Here is a 20119-nt window from a genome sequence, read left to right as displayed (position 1 = left end):
CTTCATCGACTACATCTGACACCCTAGCCACTCCGCCCCGACCCTGCAAAATCAGTGAACCGCCATTGCATCTGGACCCCCTCTTGCAGAACCCCCCCCCCCCCTCCCTGGTCTCACTTTGCAGGTATCAGCTATCAGTAATGACACTTGTTACAGAATTCGCACCACAGACCTGTATGTTATAAGGCTAGGTGCCTTAACACTCCCAAACTTCTGCGCCCAAAAGAAATCATTCAGGATTTGTCGGCTTCAGGTTTGCTCTGCCCCTCCGATAGCAACTAGTATTCACCTATCCAACTTGTTCCTAAAAAGAACAGCTCCTTACACATGTGCAGGAACTAGAGGTCCCTTAATGGTCACACAATTATCAATAATGATCCCATTCCTCATATCCAGGATTTCATGCAATTACTACATGGTTCTAAGTTCTTCTCTGTTTTAGATTGTTTGAAGGCATATCATCAAATCCCTATGCATCTGTCAGATATTCCAAAGACGGCCATTATCACACCATTCGGCCTATTTGAATACTGTTACGTGCCTTATGAGTTGTAAAATGCTGTGCAGTCATGGCGCCGGTTCATTGATTCCATTTTGCTACCTCTGCCATTTACTTACGCTTGCTTAGATGACATACTCATCTTTTCCTCCTCTGTTGAGGAGCATCAAGTCCACCTTGATGCAGTCCATTTGGCCCTTGCTGCCAATGGTGTGGTGATCAACGGTGATAAATCTCAACTCTGTTCCACATCAGTTAAGTTTCTAGGCCATCCTGTCTATGGTGATGGCCTCTGACCCATGGATTCTCATATCAAAACCATAGTTGATCTCCCTCTTCCTAAAGATTATGCTCAACTCCATCGTTTTCTGGATATGGCAAACTTTTATTGCCAATATCCCTCAGGCTGCCTCTGTCCAATTGTCCCTCACCGATGTCCTCTCTGCAAAAACACCATGGGGAAATGGAAGTTGGACTGGACCAAACCTCTGGTCGACGCATTTGGTTATCTTAAAACTGCCCTCACCAAAGCCGTCACACTCGCCCACCGTGATCCTGAGGCTCATGTTTTGATCATGACTGATGCTAGTGACTCAGCTGTGGGTGTCTCCAAACAGCACAACCGCCGACACCACCCAACCACTCCACTTCTTTTCCAAGAAACTGACTAAGAGCCAGTGTAAGTAATCAGCTTTCAACTGTGAGCTTCTTGCGATGTACGAGGTGATTAAACACTTCCATAGTGGCCTCGAGGGGCAACCTTTCATGATCTACTCAGATCACAAGCCTCTCATGGGTGCTATTTGTAAACTGGCTAAGGACCTTCCACCGAGACGTTTCCGCCATATGGACTATATCTGTCAGCACTCTTCCAATGCATGCTATATTTGCGGCATGGTGAATGTTGTGGCAAACTACCTATCTTGCATCTGTGTGCTAATTGCACCATTAAACTTGGATGAGCTCGGCTGCCTTCAGACCAAAGACATCGATATACAGCGACTAGATTTGGACTACGAGCCATCGCTCGCTGTCCAGCCTCATGTCCTGCACGAGTTGACGACCCCAGTCCCTTACAACATCTCTAAGGGTACTCCTCACCCCTTGGTACCCTCTGCTCTTCAGTGCAGGGGTTTTTAATGCTTTGCCCAACTTGGCCCATCCTGAAATGCAGGCCACAACGAGGCTGGTTAATGGATGCTTCATCTGCCCAGCACGAAGCACGACTGCTGCACGTGGACTCAAATGTGCATCCCATGCCATCATAGCAAGGTCGGCAGGCACACTGAACCTCTATTAGGCTCCTTTGCTGAAAACATATTTACACAAGTGTTTATATTGTGAGCACATTTTTAATATTGTGTGTGGCCAGCGTTTTTATGAGAAAAGGACCCACCCAGGCATGTTCACAAATGTGCCTTTCTATGTGCTGCAGGTAAACATAAAGGTAATTAGTTTACATCTGAAATAGAGGAAATTGTGTTGTTGGAGGTGAACTGCAAACACAAGTGGACTGCTCATGTCCGGCTGAATTAGTTAACTCAAATGGATAGTTAATGCAGAAGGTGAGACAACAGTACACTATTCCATTTCAATGTTATAGATGGCACCTCTTGAACTTCGTCAGAATAACTGGTGCCCACTATGATTTGTGGTCTGAGAACTCCTACAGAATAGTGGATGAGCAGGCAGAAAACAAAATTTTGAGTTTAGATAATACAAGGCGGTGGCAAGCATAACAACATTGAGAGAGAAAAAAGAAAAATCTCATCAATTTTGAAATACTCAGAATCTCTGTTACTAAATGGCTGAATCTGTTCATGGTTCATGGCGCAAAGCCCTAGCTGAATGTTGCCTATCTAATTTCTTACAGGGGCAACAAAATTTTTGTTTTCAATATTTTGTATAATTACTGACCACATTTAAAAATTTAGAATGCTGTCACAATCTGCTCATTAAGAGGCATAATCTTATGTCAAAGGTTTAACACAGTATGACAAGTGTTATAATTAGAAACTGTGTATATATCTTGAGGCAGTATAACTCACTCTGTAGAAATACTGGGCTATATTCATTCAGTATTTAAGATGAAAGCACTTAGTGACTTGCAACAGACTTTACACAAAATTTCAAAACTTTCTCTTGCTGACACCCACCCAGAATGATTAAAGGAAAAAAAAAGAGTATTGCTTATTACATTTTTGCTGTTCTTGTGGTAAAACTGCCACATCAGGCATGACATTTTAATTTATTACTTCATCACTACTACTCTTTTTGGAACACATTTTGCAGACAGTACCCACAGATACCACTGAATGTACTTGGAAACTTATACCAGTATGCAACACACAGTTCAAGAGATATGACGTCATAAACATTGAGAGGTGTGAAAAACAAGTTTTTGCTTACAGAAGACCATAAATTACCCAGACTATATTCATCCAATGTTTGACAATGAGAGCACTTAGCATCTCACAACAAACTTTTAAGAAAAATTTGAAACCTTTTCTAAACTTTTGCTCACTTACGTGCTTAATGTCAAATATATAAGCCATTTATAAAGTAATCAGAAGTTTGAAACTGTTCTATACATGGATATTCAATTTTTTTTCGGAATCAGGTTTTACTAGGTGTTGACTAAATAAAGTAAAAAGTAAAGCTGTCACCAACCAAAAAGTTAGGTTATACACAGCAGTACTCTACTATGCATAGCCTCATTTGAAGTGTTGTGACCATCAAACTGGCTTTCCCAGCCAGTTATAGGGGTACCTATGGATTAATGTGGATCATGAATCATGGTGTTGCCTAAACAGGAGAACCAATTTCATTAACGAATTCTTTAATGGAGAGGACACTATGAGCTGCATATGGGATGCTGGCCATGGACTAAATGAGGATTTCATGGGCTACTAAGCAGATGAAACTAATAGTACCATTGTCAATTCGAAACTTTAGATCCACAAACCATGAAAATGGCTGTGAGTCATTTTCTTTGAATTAGGCAAAGAATTTAGTTCACAAATTGAAATACATGGCAGCTGGCCTTGATGGCATCATTCACTATCATTTGAGAAGGTAATCCATCACTGGTTTGAATATCATACTAAATACTATTTCTAGCTTGAAACAGCTAGCATCCATATCTTAAGCTAAGTCACATTATCATGAGAAGGAAAGTTGCTACTCACCATATACCAGAGATGCTGAGGCCCAGATACGCGCAACAAAAAGATTTTCACACTTAAAACTTTTGGCCAAGGGCCTTTGTCAACAATAGGTACACACACACACACACACACACACACACCCACACACACCCACACACACCCACACACCCACACACACACACACACACACACACACACACACACACACACACACACACACACACACACTCATGCAAATGCAGTCTCAGGCAACTGAAACCACACTGAGAGCAGTAGCACCAGTGCATGATGGGAGTGGCGACTGGGTGGGGGAAAGGAGGAGGCTGGGGTGGATAGGGGGAGGGATAGTATGCTGGGGATGGCGGACAGTCAAGTGCTGCAGGTTGGGCAGCAGTCAGGGGAGAGGTAGGGAGGGGAAGTAGCTGAAAAGGAGAGAAATAGAAATAAATAAAAGAAATAAATAAATGAAATTAAAAAAAAAGACTGGGTGTGGTGGTGGAATGACGACTGTGTAGTGCTGGAATGGGAGCAGGGAAGGGGCTGGTTGGGTGAGGACAGTGACTAACGAAGGTTGAGGCCAGGAAGGTTATGGGAACATAGGATGTATTGCAAGGAAAGTTCCCACCTGCGTAATTTGGAAAAGCTGGTGTTGGTGGGAAGGATCCATATGGCACAGGCTGTGAAGCAGTCATTGAAATGAAGGATATTGTGTTTGGCAGCGTGTTCAGCAACAGGGTGGGCCACTTGTTTCTTGGCCACAGTTTGTCAGTGGCCATTCATGTGGACAGACAGCTTGTTGGTTGTCATGCCTACACAGAATGCAGCACAGGGGTTGCAGCTTAGCTTGTAGACCACATGACTGGTTTTACAGGTAGCCCTGCCTTTCATAGGATGGGGGGACACTGCAGGAGCCTCCACGAAGATTGCGTTCACCACTCGAACAACAAGCAATCGGGCGTCCCCTGGAAATGACCTAGTCGGCCAATCCTGCAAACACCAGAGCACCAAAACCAAAGATGACAAAACAACTCTCCGAAGAGACTCAAAAAAGGCCTTTATCAAGACCATCACTAGTCACAACTTCCTGCAATATTGAAGGCTTATCTGTAAATAAAGAAATTTTATTATCTGACATGTGCAAACGAAACAACTGTGATGTTTTAGTGTTGCAAGAAACACACAGAGCACTAGCCATAGACCAAAAATACAGAGCATGAAATTAGTTCTTGAGAGACCACACGAAAGGTACGGAAGTGCTATATTTGTGAAACCGAACTTAGACGTATGCTCCTGTGCTCTGACCTGTGAAGAAAATATAGAAATTTTAACTATTGGGCTACATTCATGTACTGTAACATCCGTGTACAAACCACCCAGTGTGAGGTTCAAATTTACGGAGCCTGGAAATTTCCATTCAAAAAACATTAAAGTTGTACTAGGAGATTTTAACTGTCATGGTCTCACATGGGGTTATAAAGAGACAAATGACGATGGCGAAATGCTGGAGACCTGGGCAGACCAGGCTAAAGTGAAATTGATACATGACCCAAAGTTGCCTGCATCATTTAACAGTGGAAGATGGAAATGAGGATATAATCCAGATAACATCTTTGTCTCCGAAAAGATATCCCTGCAAACTGTAAAGCAAATTGAGGACCCAATTCCAAGATCGCAACACAGAGCAATGACTTGCTGCATTACTGCAGTAATCAAATCAGATGTAATGCCCTTCAAGAGACGCTTCAATTTCAAAAAAGCTCATTGGGAACTTTTCACAGAGGACCTTGATAAGGAGATCCTGGAAATTAATCCAGAGATACAATCATATGAAACTTTTATAGACCTTGTCAAGAAAATCTCTCAACGGCGCATATCTAGAGGGTGCCGCACCCAGTATATCACTGGACTCAATGGTAGCAGCAGGGAAGCTCTGAAAAAGTATGAAGAACTGTACAATAAGGACCCCTTCTCAGAGGAAATGATCCAGCCAGGTGAGGTACTGATGTCTGGTATCTCCGAAGCGAGAAAGGAAAAGTGGTGCAACCTCCTACAAGAGACGGACATGAAGCACAGCAGTAAGAAGGCATGGAAACTGGTCAAAAGTCTCAACAACGACCCAACAAAACCACAACCAAATTACAGTGAAGTTACACCTGATCAGATAGCTCACCAATTACTCATGAAAGGAAAAACTAAAAGGAAGATCAGGAATGGCAAAATTAAAAGAAAAATTGAACAAGGAGATTAGCTTCCTAGCTCGCCTGTTCTTCATTCAGGAGCTACAAGATGCCATCAACGATTTGAAAAACAATAAGGCCGCTGGCCTCGACGATCTGAGATCTGAGCAAATCAAACATTTTGGACCGGGAGTACAAGCATGGATCCTAGAGCTAATGAATAACTGTATTACAACAATGCAAATTCCTAAACTGTGGAGGAAAGCTCGGGTTATTGCGTTACTAAAACCAGGGAAAGACCCAGCTGAAGCTAAAAATTTCCGGCCTGTCTCACTGCTTTGTCATTTATTTAAAGTGCTGGAGCGAATGATCCTCAAACGCATAGCTGATTATGTGGACAAAGCCCTCATTAAAAACAAACTGGATTTCGACCAGGAAAATCATGCTGTGGCCAAATCCTTAATCTCACACAGTACATCGAAGATGGCTATCAGAGAGGAGAAGTAACTGGGGTCGCATTCCTGGATCTCAGTGCTACATATGACACAGTTAACCATAAGTTGCTTACACAGAAAGTGTATAAAGTCACTATGGACTACACCCTTTCTATGTTCGTGTAATGTATGCTACAGAACAGACGCTACTATGTAACCTTACAATCTAAAATCAGCCGATGGAGGACACAGAAAAATGGACTTGCACAGGGTAGTTTCTTGGCTCCAATATTATTCAACATCTATATCAATGATCTTCCCATCAGCCACTAGACACGAATGTTCATATATGCTGATGATGCAGCAGTGGTCACACAGGATAAAACCTTTGAACAAGTGGAGGAGAATCTCACAGGAGCCTTAACAGAACTTGCTACCTATTACGACGGCAATAATCTCAAACCAAACCCTAGTAAATCTCAAGTATCCGCCTTCCATCTTAGGAAAAAACAAGCCAAATGGAAATTCCGAGTCATGTGGCAAGGGGAAGAGCTGAAACATACAAACAGCCCAAAATACCTGGGAGTAACATTGACAGAGCACTTACTTTTAAGCAGCACTGTCACAACACTAAAAAAAGGTCTGTGCCAGGACCAACATACTGCGGAAGCTAACAGGTTCATTGTGGGGAGCTCAACCACATGTTTTGCGCACCACAGGTCTGGTGCTGAGTACCTCATCAGCGAAATATGCGGCGCCAGTTTGGAGGAACTCTGCTCACACTAAGCAAATTGACGTCGCCGTAAACGAAACTGTACGTATTGCCACAGGATGCCTCAAACCAACTCCCACAGACATCATTTACCCCATCATAGGCATAGCACCACCCACTATCCGCAGACAAGTAGCCGCCGAGATCAAAAGATCAAAACAAAAGAATGATCCTCGACACCCGATGCATATGCACCGTAAACAACGTGTCCGGCTGAAATCCCACAGGAGTTTCATTGAAACTACTGAAGAGCTCGCCACCAAGCCCGTCACAAGGCGGCTATCTCTTTGGGAAGAAATGGTGCCACACTCCACAATGGAACTACTTGAGGAGGGATCTGCAGGATTTCAACTACCTTTTACAACTTGGAGGTCATTAAACCGCACTGGGGTAACTGGGTGCAAATCAAACCTATTTAAATGGGGTTACAGTGATAGCGATAGGTGTGAATGCGAAGCAATACAGGACTTGGACCACCTACTGATCTGCCCAGATATGTCTATAACATGCACTAAAGATGATATTTTGAAAGTCAATGACAAAGCAATCTACGTTGCTAACTACTGGGAAGGGAAGATATAATTGGTGCATCCGGACACGGAAGAAGAAGACTGGATGGGTGATGTTGGTGACTGGACTGGAGTAGGTGGTGGTCATCCAGCCCCTTCCCTGCTCCCATTCCAGCACTACACAGCCATCATTCCACCACCACATCCAGTCTTCTTTTTTTATTTTATTTATTTATTTCTGTTTCTCTCCTGTTCTACTACTCCCCCCCCCCCTTCCCCATTTCTCCCCTGCACGCCACCGCCCAACCTGCCACAGTTCAGTGTCTGCCATCCCCACCATACTATCCCTCTCCCCCCCCCCCCCCCTTTTCCCTGACCCAACTCCTCCTTTCCCCCATCCAGTCGGCTACTCTCATCATGCACTGGTGCTGCTGCTCGCTGTGTGGTTTCTGTTGCCTGAGACTACAGTCATGTGTGTGAGATGTGTTTTTGTGATTGTGTGGGTGCGTATGCGTAGCTATGGTTGACAAAAGGTCATTGGCCAAAAGCTTTAAGTGTGAAAATCTTTTTGTTGTGCCTATCTGTGATTCAGCATCTCCACTATATGGTGAGTAGCAACTTTCCTTCTCATAATATTGTTACATTCCATCCTGGATTTTCCATTGTTTGCTTGGAAAAGTCAACTAGGGATGCCCACTCACATACCAAATGTCTCATCGTCCAATTAGTGATGCACATGAATTGATGAGATTCCTGCTATTCTTAGCTACTCTCACTGCCAAGGAAGTGAAATTAGAAAAATTAAATTTATATGTGTTATACAAGCAATAATGAGGCAAATCAGTTAATTTGTTTAGTTTGTATGTAATTCATGGAATTGTCACATTTTTAAGTACTCTGCTAGAGACATGAGAGAGAACAATCAATTTATAGAGTACTGTTTGTGATTGTGTGATATGTTATACACAAGTGTGGCAATGATGAATACTATAATTTTGGCTTATTCCACATAAAACTTTGAAAAAGAGGGATCACATGAACCACACATCTGAGACAGATAGCTAAATGGAAATCTATCGTATGAAAATGGTATATCAAGAAGTTGAGTTTTTTGACATCATCATTTATGTGTGTATAAGGTGCTTTATGTTGCAAGTTGGTGTAATGTTGTTTTCTTCTGTATGTATACCATTTATTTCTTTGAAATTTTACACAGAATTTCTTTTCTTTCTGGGTACTTGAAGGAATCTGAGATATACTCATACACAAAATTCTGTCATTGCAGCATGTGTTAAGATTTTCTACCAAGTTTAATGAAACACTGATGTACCTTGAATATGGCATAGAAAGAAAGTCTATATCAGCACAGTTAGTAGCACCAAGCATCAGATAAAATCAAGATGTGACCAGCTTGTAGAGACAAACCTTGACTACCTGGCATGCACCTGTGTTGGTCTTTCAACACTGCTCAGTGGATGCTGATGAGGTGTTCGCCTCCTTCTTGGAAGGGGTGAAATCTCATTAGATTCTGGACTTGAGTCAGCATGGTACATCTCTGAAAGAGAATTATTCCTTGTGTGAATCATGTAGCTGTATGCACTTTAGATGAGTTGCTTGAGGATATATGGCTGTTGTTCACAATCCACAGCTTAAATGTATTTTGGTCAAATGCAACTGTAGTCAAATAGAATTACAATAAAATAAATCTTAAGTTAATTTTTACTTATGAAGCAGAAACTGTGACAGAAAACAGACAGATTGTCACAAATCAGCTAATGTGTGACACCAGTGAGTCTTTCATCTAGAATTACAGATAGAAGAAGTAATAGATAATCCATTAACACAATCAGGCATTATTTAAGAATGGTATCAGTACCATGGACAAACGAAGATATCAGTCACAGCATACCATTTCACTGTGACTCACAAAAGCACGTAACATTTAACAGAATGTCACCTACAGCAATAATTACAGACCATTATAAAAACTTAAACAAGATTGAATCCTATGGAAAGGATAGACTGCTACGCACAGACCATGTAGCTACAAAAATTTATTATTATTACTATTATTATACCACATAGAGGAGGCATTGAATCACAGGCTTGTGATGGGGAGGCCTTAGACTTCTAGCAACATACAGACCCCAGCTACATACAGACCTTAACTTACCACATCAGTTAATGTAGAGGAATGTATCAGTGATCACAAGGCTGTGACAGCAACTGTAACTACGGGTGTGATGAGGAATGTAAAGAATGGTAGGAAAATAAGAGTGACAGGATACAAATTAAAGAGTATCTAAATAGTCAAAATCATATATTCAGGGTTAAGGATATAGTTGTGGAGCAAAAAAAGAAAAATACTTCAAAAGCATCATTTAGTATGCCTTAAACCAATGTGTTCTGAGTAAGGTCTTAAGTAATGGGGAAGACCAACTGTGGTTTAATAGCTGTGCTAGAAAACTGCTGTGTAAACAAAGAGAGCTTCATCACAGATTTAAAAGAAGTGAAAACCTAGCTGACAAACAGAAACTCAATGAAATAAAAATGAGCCTAGGGAGAGCAGTGAGAGAGGCATACAGTGATTCTGAAAGTAAAATTTTGTTGACCAATCTTAGTAAAGACCCTAAGAGGTCTTGCTCTTGCATAAAATCAGTAAGCAGTTCGAAATCCTCCATTCATTCACTCAGTGACCATACTGGCACTGCAGAGAGAAGGTTGAAATACTGAATTTGGTCTTCTGAACTGAACACAGTCCCTCCTTTCAATGATCATATGAACATCAAAATGGCAGAAGTTGAAGAAACCAGTTGTGGAATAGAAAAGCCACTGCAGTCACTTAGTAATGGAAAGGAATCATGCAGGACCAGATAAGATACCTATAAGATCCTACAAAGATAATGTAAAAGAATTTGCTCCCCTTCTAGCAGCAGTTTATCATAGATTACTGGAACAGCGAAAGGTACCTGGTGACTGGAAAAAGGCACTGGTCATTCCTATTTTCAAGAAGGGTCATAGAACAAATGCACTTAATTATAGGCCTATGTTGTTGATATCAGTCTGTTGTAGAATTATGGAACATATTTAATGCTCAAGAATTATGATATTTTGAAGAAAAAAAACTCCTCTGTAAAAACCAGCATGGATTCTGCAAACAGAGATTTTACAAAACTCAGATTGCTCTGTTCTTCCATGTAATCTATAGCACTCTAGACAACGGCACTCAGGTTGGTCCCACATTCCTTGACTTCATGAAGGTATTTGACATTATCCCACACTGTCATTTAGTGAAAAAATTTAGCTTACTGTGTACTGGACCAGATTTATGATTGGATTCAAGACTTGCTAGCAGATAGAACTCAACATGTTACACTTAATGGAACAAAATCAACAGACGTAAATGTAATTTCTGGAGTACCACAAGGACCATTACTGGTATGCAGTGTATACAGGGTGTTACAAAAAGGTACGGCCAAACTTTCAGGAAACATTCCTCACACACAAATAAAGGAAAGATGTTATGTGGACATGTGTCCGGAAACGCTTGATTTCCACGTTAGAGCTCATTTTAGTTTCATCCACCTACGCTCAATGGAGCACGTAATCATGATTTCATACGGGATACTCTACCTGTGCTGCTAGAACATGTGCCTTTATAAGTATGGCACAACATGTGGTTCACGCACGATGCAGATCGTGCACATTTCAGTCGAAGTGTTCGTACGCTTCTCAACAATGGATTCGGTGACCGACGGATTGGTAGAGGTGGACCATTTCCATGGCCTCCATGCTCTTCTGACCTCAACCCTCTTGACTTTCATTTAGGGGGGCATTTGAAAGCTCTTGTCTACGCAACCTCGGTACCAAATGTAGAGACTCTTCGTGTTCGTATTGTGGACGGTTGTGATACAATACGCCATTCTCCAGGGCTGCATCAGCGCATCAGGGATCTCATGCGACAGAGGGTGGATGCATGTATCCCCGCTAACGGAGGACATTTTGAACATTTCCTGTAACAAAGTGTTTGAAGTCACGCTGGTACGTTCTGTTGCTGTGTGTTTCCATTCCATGATTAATGTGATTTGAAGAGATGTAATAAAATGAGCTCCAACATGGAAAGTAAGTGTTTCCGGACACATGTCCACATAACATATTTTGTTTCTTTGTGTGTGAGGAACGTTTCCTGAAAGTTTGGCCGTACATTTTTGTAACACCCTGTATAAATCAACTAATAGAAATCACTGGAAGCTATTTCAGTCTGTTTGCAAGTGATGCAGCTGTCTGTAAGAAAGTAGCAATGCCAGAAGACAGTATTAATTTGCAGGCTGACATGTGGAGGATTGATGAATAGTGCAGGCTCTGGCAGCTGCCCCTGAAGGTAAATAAATGTAACACATTGTGAATACATTGGAAAGGAAATCCACTGCTGCAGAACTACACTATTGATGACAAATTGCTGGAAACAGTATCTGCTGTAAAATATCTGGATATAACCGTGTGATGTGACCTAATGTGGAATGACCACATGAAGCAAATACTAGGAAAGGTAGATGCCAGACTGAGATTCATGGGATGGTTCTTATGGAAATGTAATGCATCCAAGAAGAAAATGTCTTATAAGACACTTGATTGGTCGATTGCACATCATTCTGGGACCCTTACCAGGTAGAAATGACAGAAGAGATAGAGAAGATCCAACAAAGAGTGGTGTGTTTCATCAAAGCTGTGGTGTCACCACCAGACACCACACTTGCTAGGTGGTAGCCTTTAAATCGGCCATGGTCCGTTAGTATGCATCGGACCCGCGTGTCGCCACTATCAGTGATTGCAGACCGAGCGCTGCCACACGGCAGGTCTAGAGAGACTTCCTAGCACTCGCCCCAGTTGTACAGCCGACTTTGCTAGCAATGGTTCACTGACAAATTACGCTCTCATTTGCCGAGACAATAGTTAGCATAGCCTTCAGCTACGTCATTTGCTACGACCTAGCAAGGTGCCATTACCAGTTACTATTGATGCTGTAAAACATGTACGGTCAAGAGCGATGTTCACGAATTATGGATTAAAGTTAAGTATTCCAGCAGCTATGTATGTTCTTTGCTACTATAAATTCCTTGTCCTGTTCCTGACCTCACGCCAGCCTGCGTGAGCTTAAACGCGTGCCTTTCGGCTTCCTCATAGTGGGTTGGCTGTCTTGCCAATCCACAACAAAAGCATTGTTTATTCAGATGAGATCTTTATAGAGACACTCATTAAACTCCAGTGGCAGACATTAAGAGAGCAACATGCCATTCATAGGTGGAACAGTTAGTGACACCAGCAGTGCCCTCCGTCACACATAATTAGGTGGCCTGCAGATGATGATGTAAGTGTAGATAGTGCAGGAGGGTAACAGGATAGAGGTGAACGAAGACAGTAGTGTGACTTTTGGGGACTTGCAGGGACGTGGTAGGGACAAGATAAGGCTGCAAGAAGTAGCATCAGGAGGCTGTGCTGTGGAGGGGGGGAATAAGAACCTTGTCCAGAAAAAGATTTACAGTGCATTGCTCATCAGTTACCTACCATTTTTCACATACCAACAGCCCAGCCACAGAGGAACACTTCTCTCGTGGCTCAGTACCACCCAGGACTAGAGCAACTGAAATACAGTGTTTTATTTATCTATCAACCTGCCCAGAAATGAGAAATATCCTTCCCGCTATCCTCCCCACCTCTCCCACAATGGTATTCTGCCACCCAACCAACCTTTGCAATATCCTTGTCTCTTCTTATTGCACCCTTGTTCCCAACCACTTGCCTCCTGGCTCATGTCCATAATAGACCCAGATGAAAGACCTTTCTGATATATTCTCCCACTAATATCTTCTCCAGTCTGCTCATTGCATATCCTGCCCCATCAAAGGCAGGGCCCCTGTGAAAGCTGCCATGTAATCCACAAACTTAGCTGCAGTTAACTATATCATATTCTATGTGGCCATGAACATTAACAAGCAGTCTGTCCACAGGAATGACCACTGTCAAACTATGGCCAAGAGGCAGCTGGACCACACAGTTGTTGAATGTTCTGCACAACATGGTATGCTTCAGTCTAATGACTTAATGACTGCTTCTGAGCCTGTGCCATCTGGATTCTTCCCACCAACACTAGCTTTTCTTAAGTATGCAAGTTGGAACTCTCCTTACAACATATTCTTCATTCCCTTAATTCCCCTGGCATCAACCTTCACTACTCCCTATCCTCCACAGCCTATCCCCTTTCCACTACAGAACACACACGCCATCTATCTTGCCAGTGCGCCTACAGATCCTTTCCACTTCCCATTTCACCTCCCCCACCACCACCACCACCACCACCACCACCACCACCACCACCACCACCCAAGCACAGTCTCCTAGTGCTGCACCTAGCAGCCCTACCCTGTCCCCACCATGCCTGCCTCTGTATACTACAACAGGCAGCACTAGCACCTGACATCACCCCTACCCTGCTATCCCTTCCCTTCCCATGTGTAGATTGCAGCTCATGTCAGATGCACAGATTGATGGTCTCATCAGACACAGTCACAGTTGGGCTTTAGTGCCCATAGACAGTGGCCATGTAAGTGTGAGTTGTGTGAATGTGTGAGAGTTATACTTGTGATGAAAACCTCTGTCAAAAACCTTAAATAGTTCTCATATTCTTTTTCAGTGTGCCTGTCTGCCACTCAACACCTCCCCTATGTGGCAAGTAGTAATCTATCCTTTCCATATTGTTGTTATTCCATCCTGGACTTTCCATTGCAAGATTGAGTTCTCTCATACAGCTATCAACAGATAATTTACAAAAACACAGTCACTCAAATAAGGCAACAAAGTCATGGACATCAACAACATATAAAAGTATTCCAGCATATCCTACCTCCTTCAAACTAGCCAGCTATTTCCAGAATTCCAATATTAATAGGGCCTTCTATGCTGATTAATTAATAACAAATATGACAACAGTTAATACACAACGTGTGGGTACATGCAGATTGAAAAAGAAAACAGTGGGACTTATGAACTTATCTGCATAAACTGACCTGTACAAAAGTAGTTCCAACAAAACATTTATATGACTATATTGTAATATTTAGGTATATAAATCATTCAGTTGCTTCAAATGTAATGTTTATATTGTGGTGTGTCCTTAGTTTAGGTGCTGTAGTTTGGGACTCTGTTGTGTTTTGTCATTTACGGACATACAGATACATCCACAGTCATATAGGAATGCATCTATTGTTAACAATCATCTATTTGTAATTTAATACATATTGTGTTACTGCTGCTGCTGCTGTTGTTGTTGTTTTTGTGGTCTGCAGTCTGAAGACTGCTTCAATACAGCTTTCCATGCTAGTTTATTGTGGGCCAGCCTCTTCATATCTGTCTAACTACTGCAACCTACATCTATTTGAATCTTTTTGCTGCAGTCAAGCCATGGCAACAGGCAACACTAGCATCTTCCCTCGCCCGTACCCTGCTATCCCTCCCCCCCCCCTCCCCCCCCTCCCCATGTGTGAATTGCTGCTCATCTCAGATGCACAGATTGCTGCTCACATCAGACATAGTCACAGTTGGGCTTTGGTGCCCGGAGACAGTGGCCACGTGTGTGTGAGTTTTGTGAATACATGAGAGCTCTACTTCTTGTGAAAGAATTTGTCCAAAAGCTTAAATATTTTTTGTATTCTTTTTCATTGTGCCTGTCTGCGACTCAACAACGCCTCTATGTGGTGAGTAGTAGTCTATCCTTTCCACATTATACATGTTACATATTATACAATTTTTGCAACCTCTCCCCCTTCTGCACACACACACACACACCCTTCCATCACCAAATTCACAATTCCTTGGTACCTGAGAATGTGTCCTATCAACCTATCCCTTCTTTCAGTCACATTGTGCCATAAATTGCTTTTCCCTCCAATTTGACTTAGTTCTTCATCATTAGTTTCTGAATCTTGAGCATTATTCTGCAGTCCCACATTTTGAAAGCTCCTGTTCTTTTCTTATACGAACTGTTCAGACAATGGAATAATATCAATATTATGAGAAGAATAGATTGCTACTCACCATATAGTGGAGATGTTATTCGTAGATAGGCACAACAAAAAGACTATTAAACATGTAAGCTTTCTGCCATGTTGGCCTTCATCTGAATTAGACAGCGCGCGCGCGCCCACACACACACACACACACACACACACACACACACACAGGCGCAACTCGCACACACATGACCACTGTCTCTGTCCACCAAGGCCAGTCATCTCAGTGGTCATTGACTGTGGTCGTGTGTGTGTGTGTGTGTGTGTGTGTGTGTGTGTGTGTGTGAGATCTGATTTAGATGAAGGCCATTTTGGCCAAAAGCTTACTAGTGTGACAGTCTTTTTGTTGTGCCTATCTGTGACTCAACATCTCCATTACATGAACTGTTCATCATGCACATTTCACTTCCGTATAAGGCTGAACTACAGACAAATACCTTTGTAAAATACTTCCTAATATTTAAGTTTATCCCTTTTATAGCCCTTCTATATATTCCTTTCATCTTTCAACTGTCCCTTCTTTGCCTAATTTAGGATTGGCATCTGAGTTGTTCTCTTTTATCCAAAGGTCCCTTTAATTTTCCTATAGGTGGCATCTAGTTTTTCCATTGTCACACTTACATCTACTGCCTTGCTTTTCTAGTCTAGCCATCCTGCTTTTCCATCTTCCTCTTTCTGTCAGTCTCATCTTTTAGATACCTGACCAGGTGAGCCAAAAAGAAAGAACAGATTTCAGTTGTTTATTACAAACGATAAAAAATAGAAACAAAGTGTGCATGTCACTAGACAGAAGGAAGTTCAAAGTTTTGGCACATCTGCATTGTTGTTTTGGTGTAGTAGATGGCGATTACATCACAAGAGAAATCACTTTGCGTATTGGAATTCACACGAACTCAATCTATTTTTCAGGTGCAATGTGCATTACGCAATCAATTCAGCAAGAATCATCTCTGCACAAGCAGATTTTTGACTGGCATACAAAAGTCTCGGGAACTAGTTGCATATGTGAAGGAAAGAGCAGTAGTCAGCCACATATGTCTGATGAAAATGTCAAGCATATCCGGGATGCATTCACATGCAGCCCTCAGAAGTCTACAAGATGGGCAGGTAAGGAACTTCAGCTTCCTCAAACAACAGTGTTGGATGCTCTGAAACAATGCTTCCATATGAAGCCTTACAACTTGCAGTTACTGCAGCAATTGTGTCCCGGTCACAATAACAGAAGGTATGAATTTTTTATTTCAGTTCTCCAGATATGGCAGAGATCACTTTTGCCAAATGGTTCATCTTTTTGGATGAATCTACATTTCATTTACCAGGTAAAGTAAGCCACCATATTGTAAGAATCTGGGATCACAAAATCCTGGCATCGTCGGCATATATGAAAGAGACCCACTGAAACTGAATGTGTTTTGTGCCACTTCTGTTCACAAAGTTTATGGACCTTTCTTTTTTGTAGAGAAAACTGTGACAGGAATGTCATACCTGGACATACTGCAAAATTACTTGTTTCCTCAGCTTCACAAAGATTACAATAATTTCATTTTTGTGCATGACAGCACCCCACCTCACTTTCACCTTGAAGTGTGGCATTGTCTTAACACAACGTTGAACTGGAAGAAGTGGACAACAAGATCTTGTTCATTGCTTCTGGCCTCCCAGGTCACTGGATTTCACACCTTGTGATTTTTTTTTCTGTGGGGGTACAAAAAAGACAGAGTCTTTGTCTCACTTATGGCAGCTACTCTTCAAGAGCTGAGAAATCGAATTGTTGAAGCTGTTGACCCAATAAACAGGGACCTCTTGATTCATGTGTGGAATGAAATGGATTACCGTTTCAACATTTCTCAAATGCATGGTGCTCATCTTGAGTGTACGATATAGTGTCTACGTGAACATAAACCTTCCTCTGTGGTCTTCAGTCCTGAGACTGGTTTGATGCAGCTCTCCCCCTACTCTATCCTGTGCAAGCTTCTTCGTCTCCCAGTACTTACTGCAACCTACATCCTTCTGAATCTGCTTAGTGTATTCATCTCTTGGTCTCCCTCTACGATTTTTACCCTCCACACTGCCATTAAACAATCAAAATCTGTTTCTATCTCTCTCTCTCTCTCTCTCTCTCTCTCTCTCTCTCTCTCTCTTTTTAAAAGAATCACCCTGTATTGACTTCGCTTGCTGCATTTGTAAATTTCTTTCTTTCATTAGTTATATTCAATATTTCATATGTTATCATGGATTTCAACTGGGCCTTGTCTTTTTACCTATTTAATCTTCTGCTACCTCCACTATTTCATTTTTCAAAGCCACCCATTCATCTTCTGCTATATTCCTTTCCCCTGTTGTAGTCAGTCATTGCCTAATACTACCTCTGAAATCCCAACATCTTCACTAACATATCCAAAGGAGACAGTTTAGCCTCGTAATTGGAAAGGGTTTCTTCCCACAAAATAGTCCCTTTTCTTTTTATGTGTGAGAAGTGTCATATGTGTATCTGATGAGTGTAAGTGACTAATGAAGAGGACTATAGTATGATCTCGTCTTTGTTTCACATGGTAATGAGAGAGGAAATAGGGTGAAACTCAGTGTCGACACCTAGACCAAACCTCTCAAATAGCTCCAAGGAGCCACCGAGCATAATGTCCCCATTCAACAGATTCACGATCGACAGTGTCACATGAGAAACTGCAGACAAGTTTGGAATTTAATCCAGGATATTGGCACAAAGTCTGATGCCTAGGAAATTATGGTACCACCTCTCCTCTGCTTGCTATCTCTCCTCTGCTTACTAGCCAAATGCTGATGGTGAAAATATTTTTCACAATCTGATTTAAACAGAGTACCATCTTGTCAAGCACCACCATAGAGGGATCCATCAGCAGCCTTAGCTACAGAGACAGGTAATGTTTGATATACATATAATGAATTAATAATACTAACCTAAGCTTCTTGCAGCAGTTTTCTTTATGGGTGTCCTGTAACTACTAAGTACAGATGGGCTACCACTTGAGTCAGTCTCTGAGTTGTGACATACTTCAAATTTTCTTTCATGTTCATTTGCATTATTATGTCTGTGAAGGCTGGACACTGTTACTGATGGCTGTCTGCAGTCTCCTGAAACAAGAACACAGGATATATAGATTACTTGCAGTGTGAAAGGTTTAGTTACAGTGAGATGCTCAGATGACCATGGTAGTATTGGACTTGGCCTTCCAAGGCCATTGTTCGAAACATGCAGTGACAATGCAGTAAACAAGTGCAGTGGTGACTAAGGAAAATTCATCACAGTGTGAATGCCTTCAGGAAAGTGTGTATATATTATCAAGTGGTTCAGCATATCCTCTAGAAATATCACAATAAAAACTCGAAATAAGCCAACTGAAGTTCGCTCACTCCCAGGTGCAATAATATTGCGGTCAAGTAATATTTTCCCTTTGGCTCTTTATCATTTTACTGTGTGGAACACGTTGTTTGCAAGCAGATTTGATACTTTCTCTTGTCACTGTTCCTAATATGTTAACTTGCTTAGTCCATGTGCTTACTTCACTCCACAGACATGTTAAAATAGGGGGATGCACTCTCACATGCTATTCAGTTCCATGTAATATTTTACATCTTGCATCAGTACCATAACAATTGGGAACATTATTTAACCACTATAATTTTAATTGATCCTCTCATACAATGAAAAAGAGAGTTCTATTTTTGAAAGTATTGGTTTCCCTGTAGACATTTGGAGAGTTTATATACGAGTCTGAATACCCAGAAATTGAATGTGGAAAGAAAACATTGCCCGTTGGGTGTCTCAAAAGCTCACTAGCAAGAAACATCAGTTTTCCATGAGACAAGCAAAAGTTTCATATTTTGTATGAGATTCATCAGTTGAAGCCAATATTTTTGTGATACTTCCATTGGTGAGCTGCACAAGGCAAAGAGAAAATTGATACAATATTTCTAGGCTACATCGCAAGTACTTCAGCTAGTACATTATGTTATTAAATTTGTTGTTGTTGTTGTTGTTCTGCATAATTACTGTCAGCTTCATCCACTAAAACCTGTCCACAGTACCCAAACCATAGTCCCCTCTGCAATTCTTATACCCCACGATTCATCTACATATATACTCTTTAAACCACATTATGGTGTGTGGCAGAGGGTACTTCAAGAACTACTGTCGCTTCCCCACTTTGCTGTTCCAATCGTAAATGTTCTACAGGAAGAACATTTGTTGGTAGATCTCTGTTTGAGCTCGTATCTTTCTAATTTTATTTTCACTATCTTTTACAAAATACATATTCACACACACACACATAACAACAACAACTGTCTATGGCTGCTAAGGCCAGATTGTGAGCAACTGTGCACGATGGGAGAAGCAGGAAAAAAAAAAAAAAAGGTAGGGAAGCTAGGTGTTGTCAAGATGTTGGCCTCAGAGTGGGGTGGAGCCAATAAAGGAGAGAAGTAAGAAGACTGTGGGTGAACTTGTGGAATAGAAGGC

The 20119-nt window shown here is 41.6% G+C and overlaps 1 protein-coding gene across 1 annotated transcript in view; it reads right to left on the bottom strand.

The window, feature by feature from the left end:
- Positions 1 to 20119, bottom strand: part of LOC126094923 (Down syndrome cell adhesion molecule-like protein Dscam2) — an 873814-nt gene that overhangs the window by 19105 nt on the left and 834590 nt on the right. Inside the window, exons 35-36 of the mRNA XM_049909573.1 lie at positions 18562 to 18735; positions 8993 to 9113 (exon numbers count right to left, since the gene is read on the bottom strand). Coding sequence (XP_049765530.1) covers positions 8993 to 9113; positions 18562 to 18735 — 295 coding nt within the window. The remainder of the gene's footprint in view (positions 1 to 8992; positions 9114 to 18561; positions 18736 to 20119) is intronic.

The sequence above is a fragment of the Schistocerca cancellata genome, chromosome 1 (genome assembly GCF_023864275.1).
Source record: "Schistocerca cancellata isolate TAMUIC-IGC-003103 chromosome 1, iqSchCanc2.1, whole genome shotgun sequence".
In the NCBI taxonomy this organism is placed as follows: Eukaryota; Metazoa; Arthropoda; class Insecta; order Orthoptera; family Acrididae; genus Schistocerca; species Schistocerca cancellata.
The sequence above is the reverse complement of the archived record's forward strand: the minus strand, read 5'-3'. Positions and strand labels throughout refer to the sequence as shown.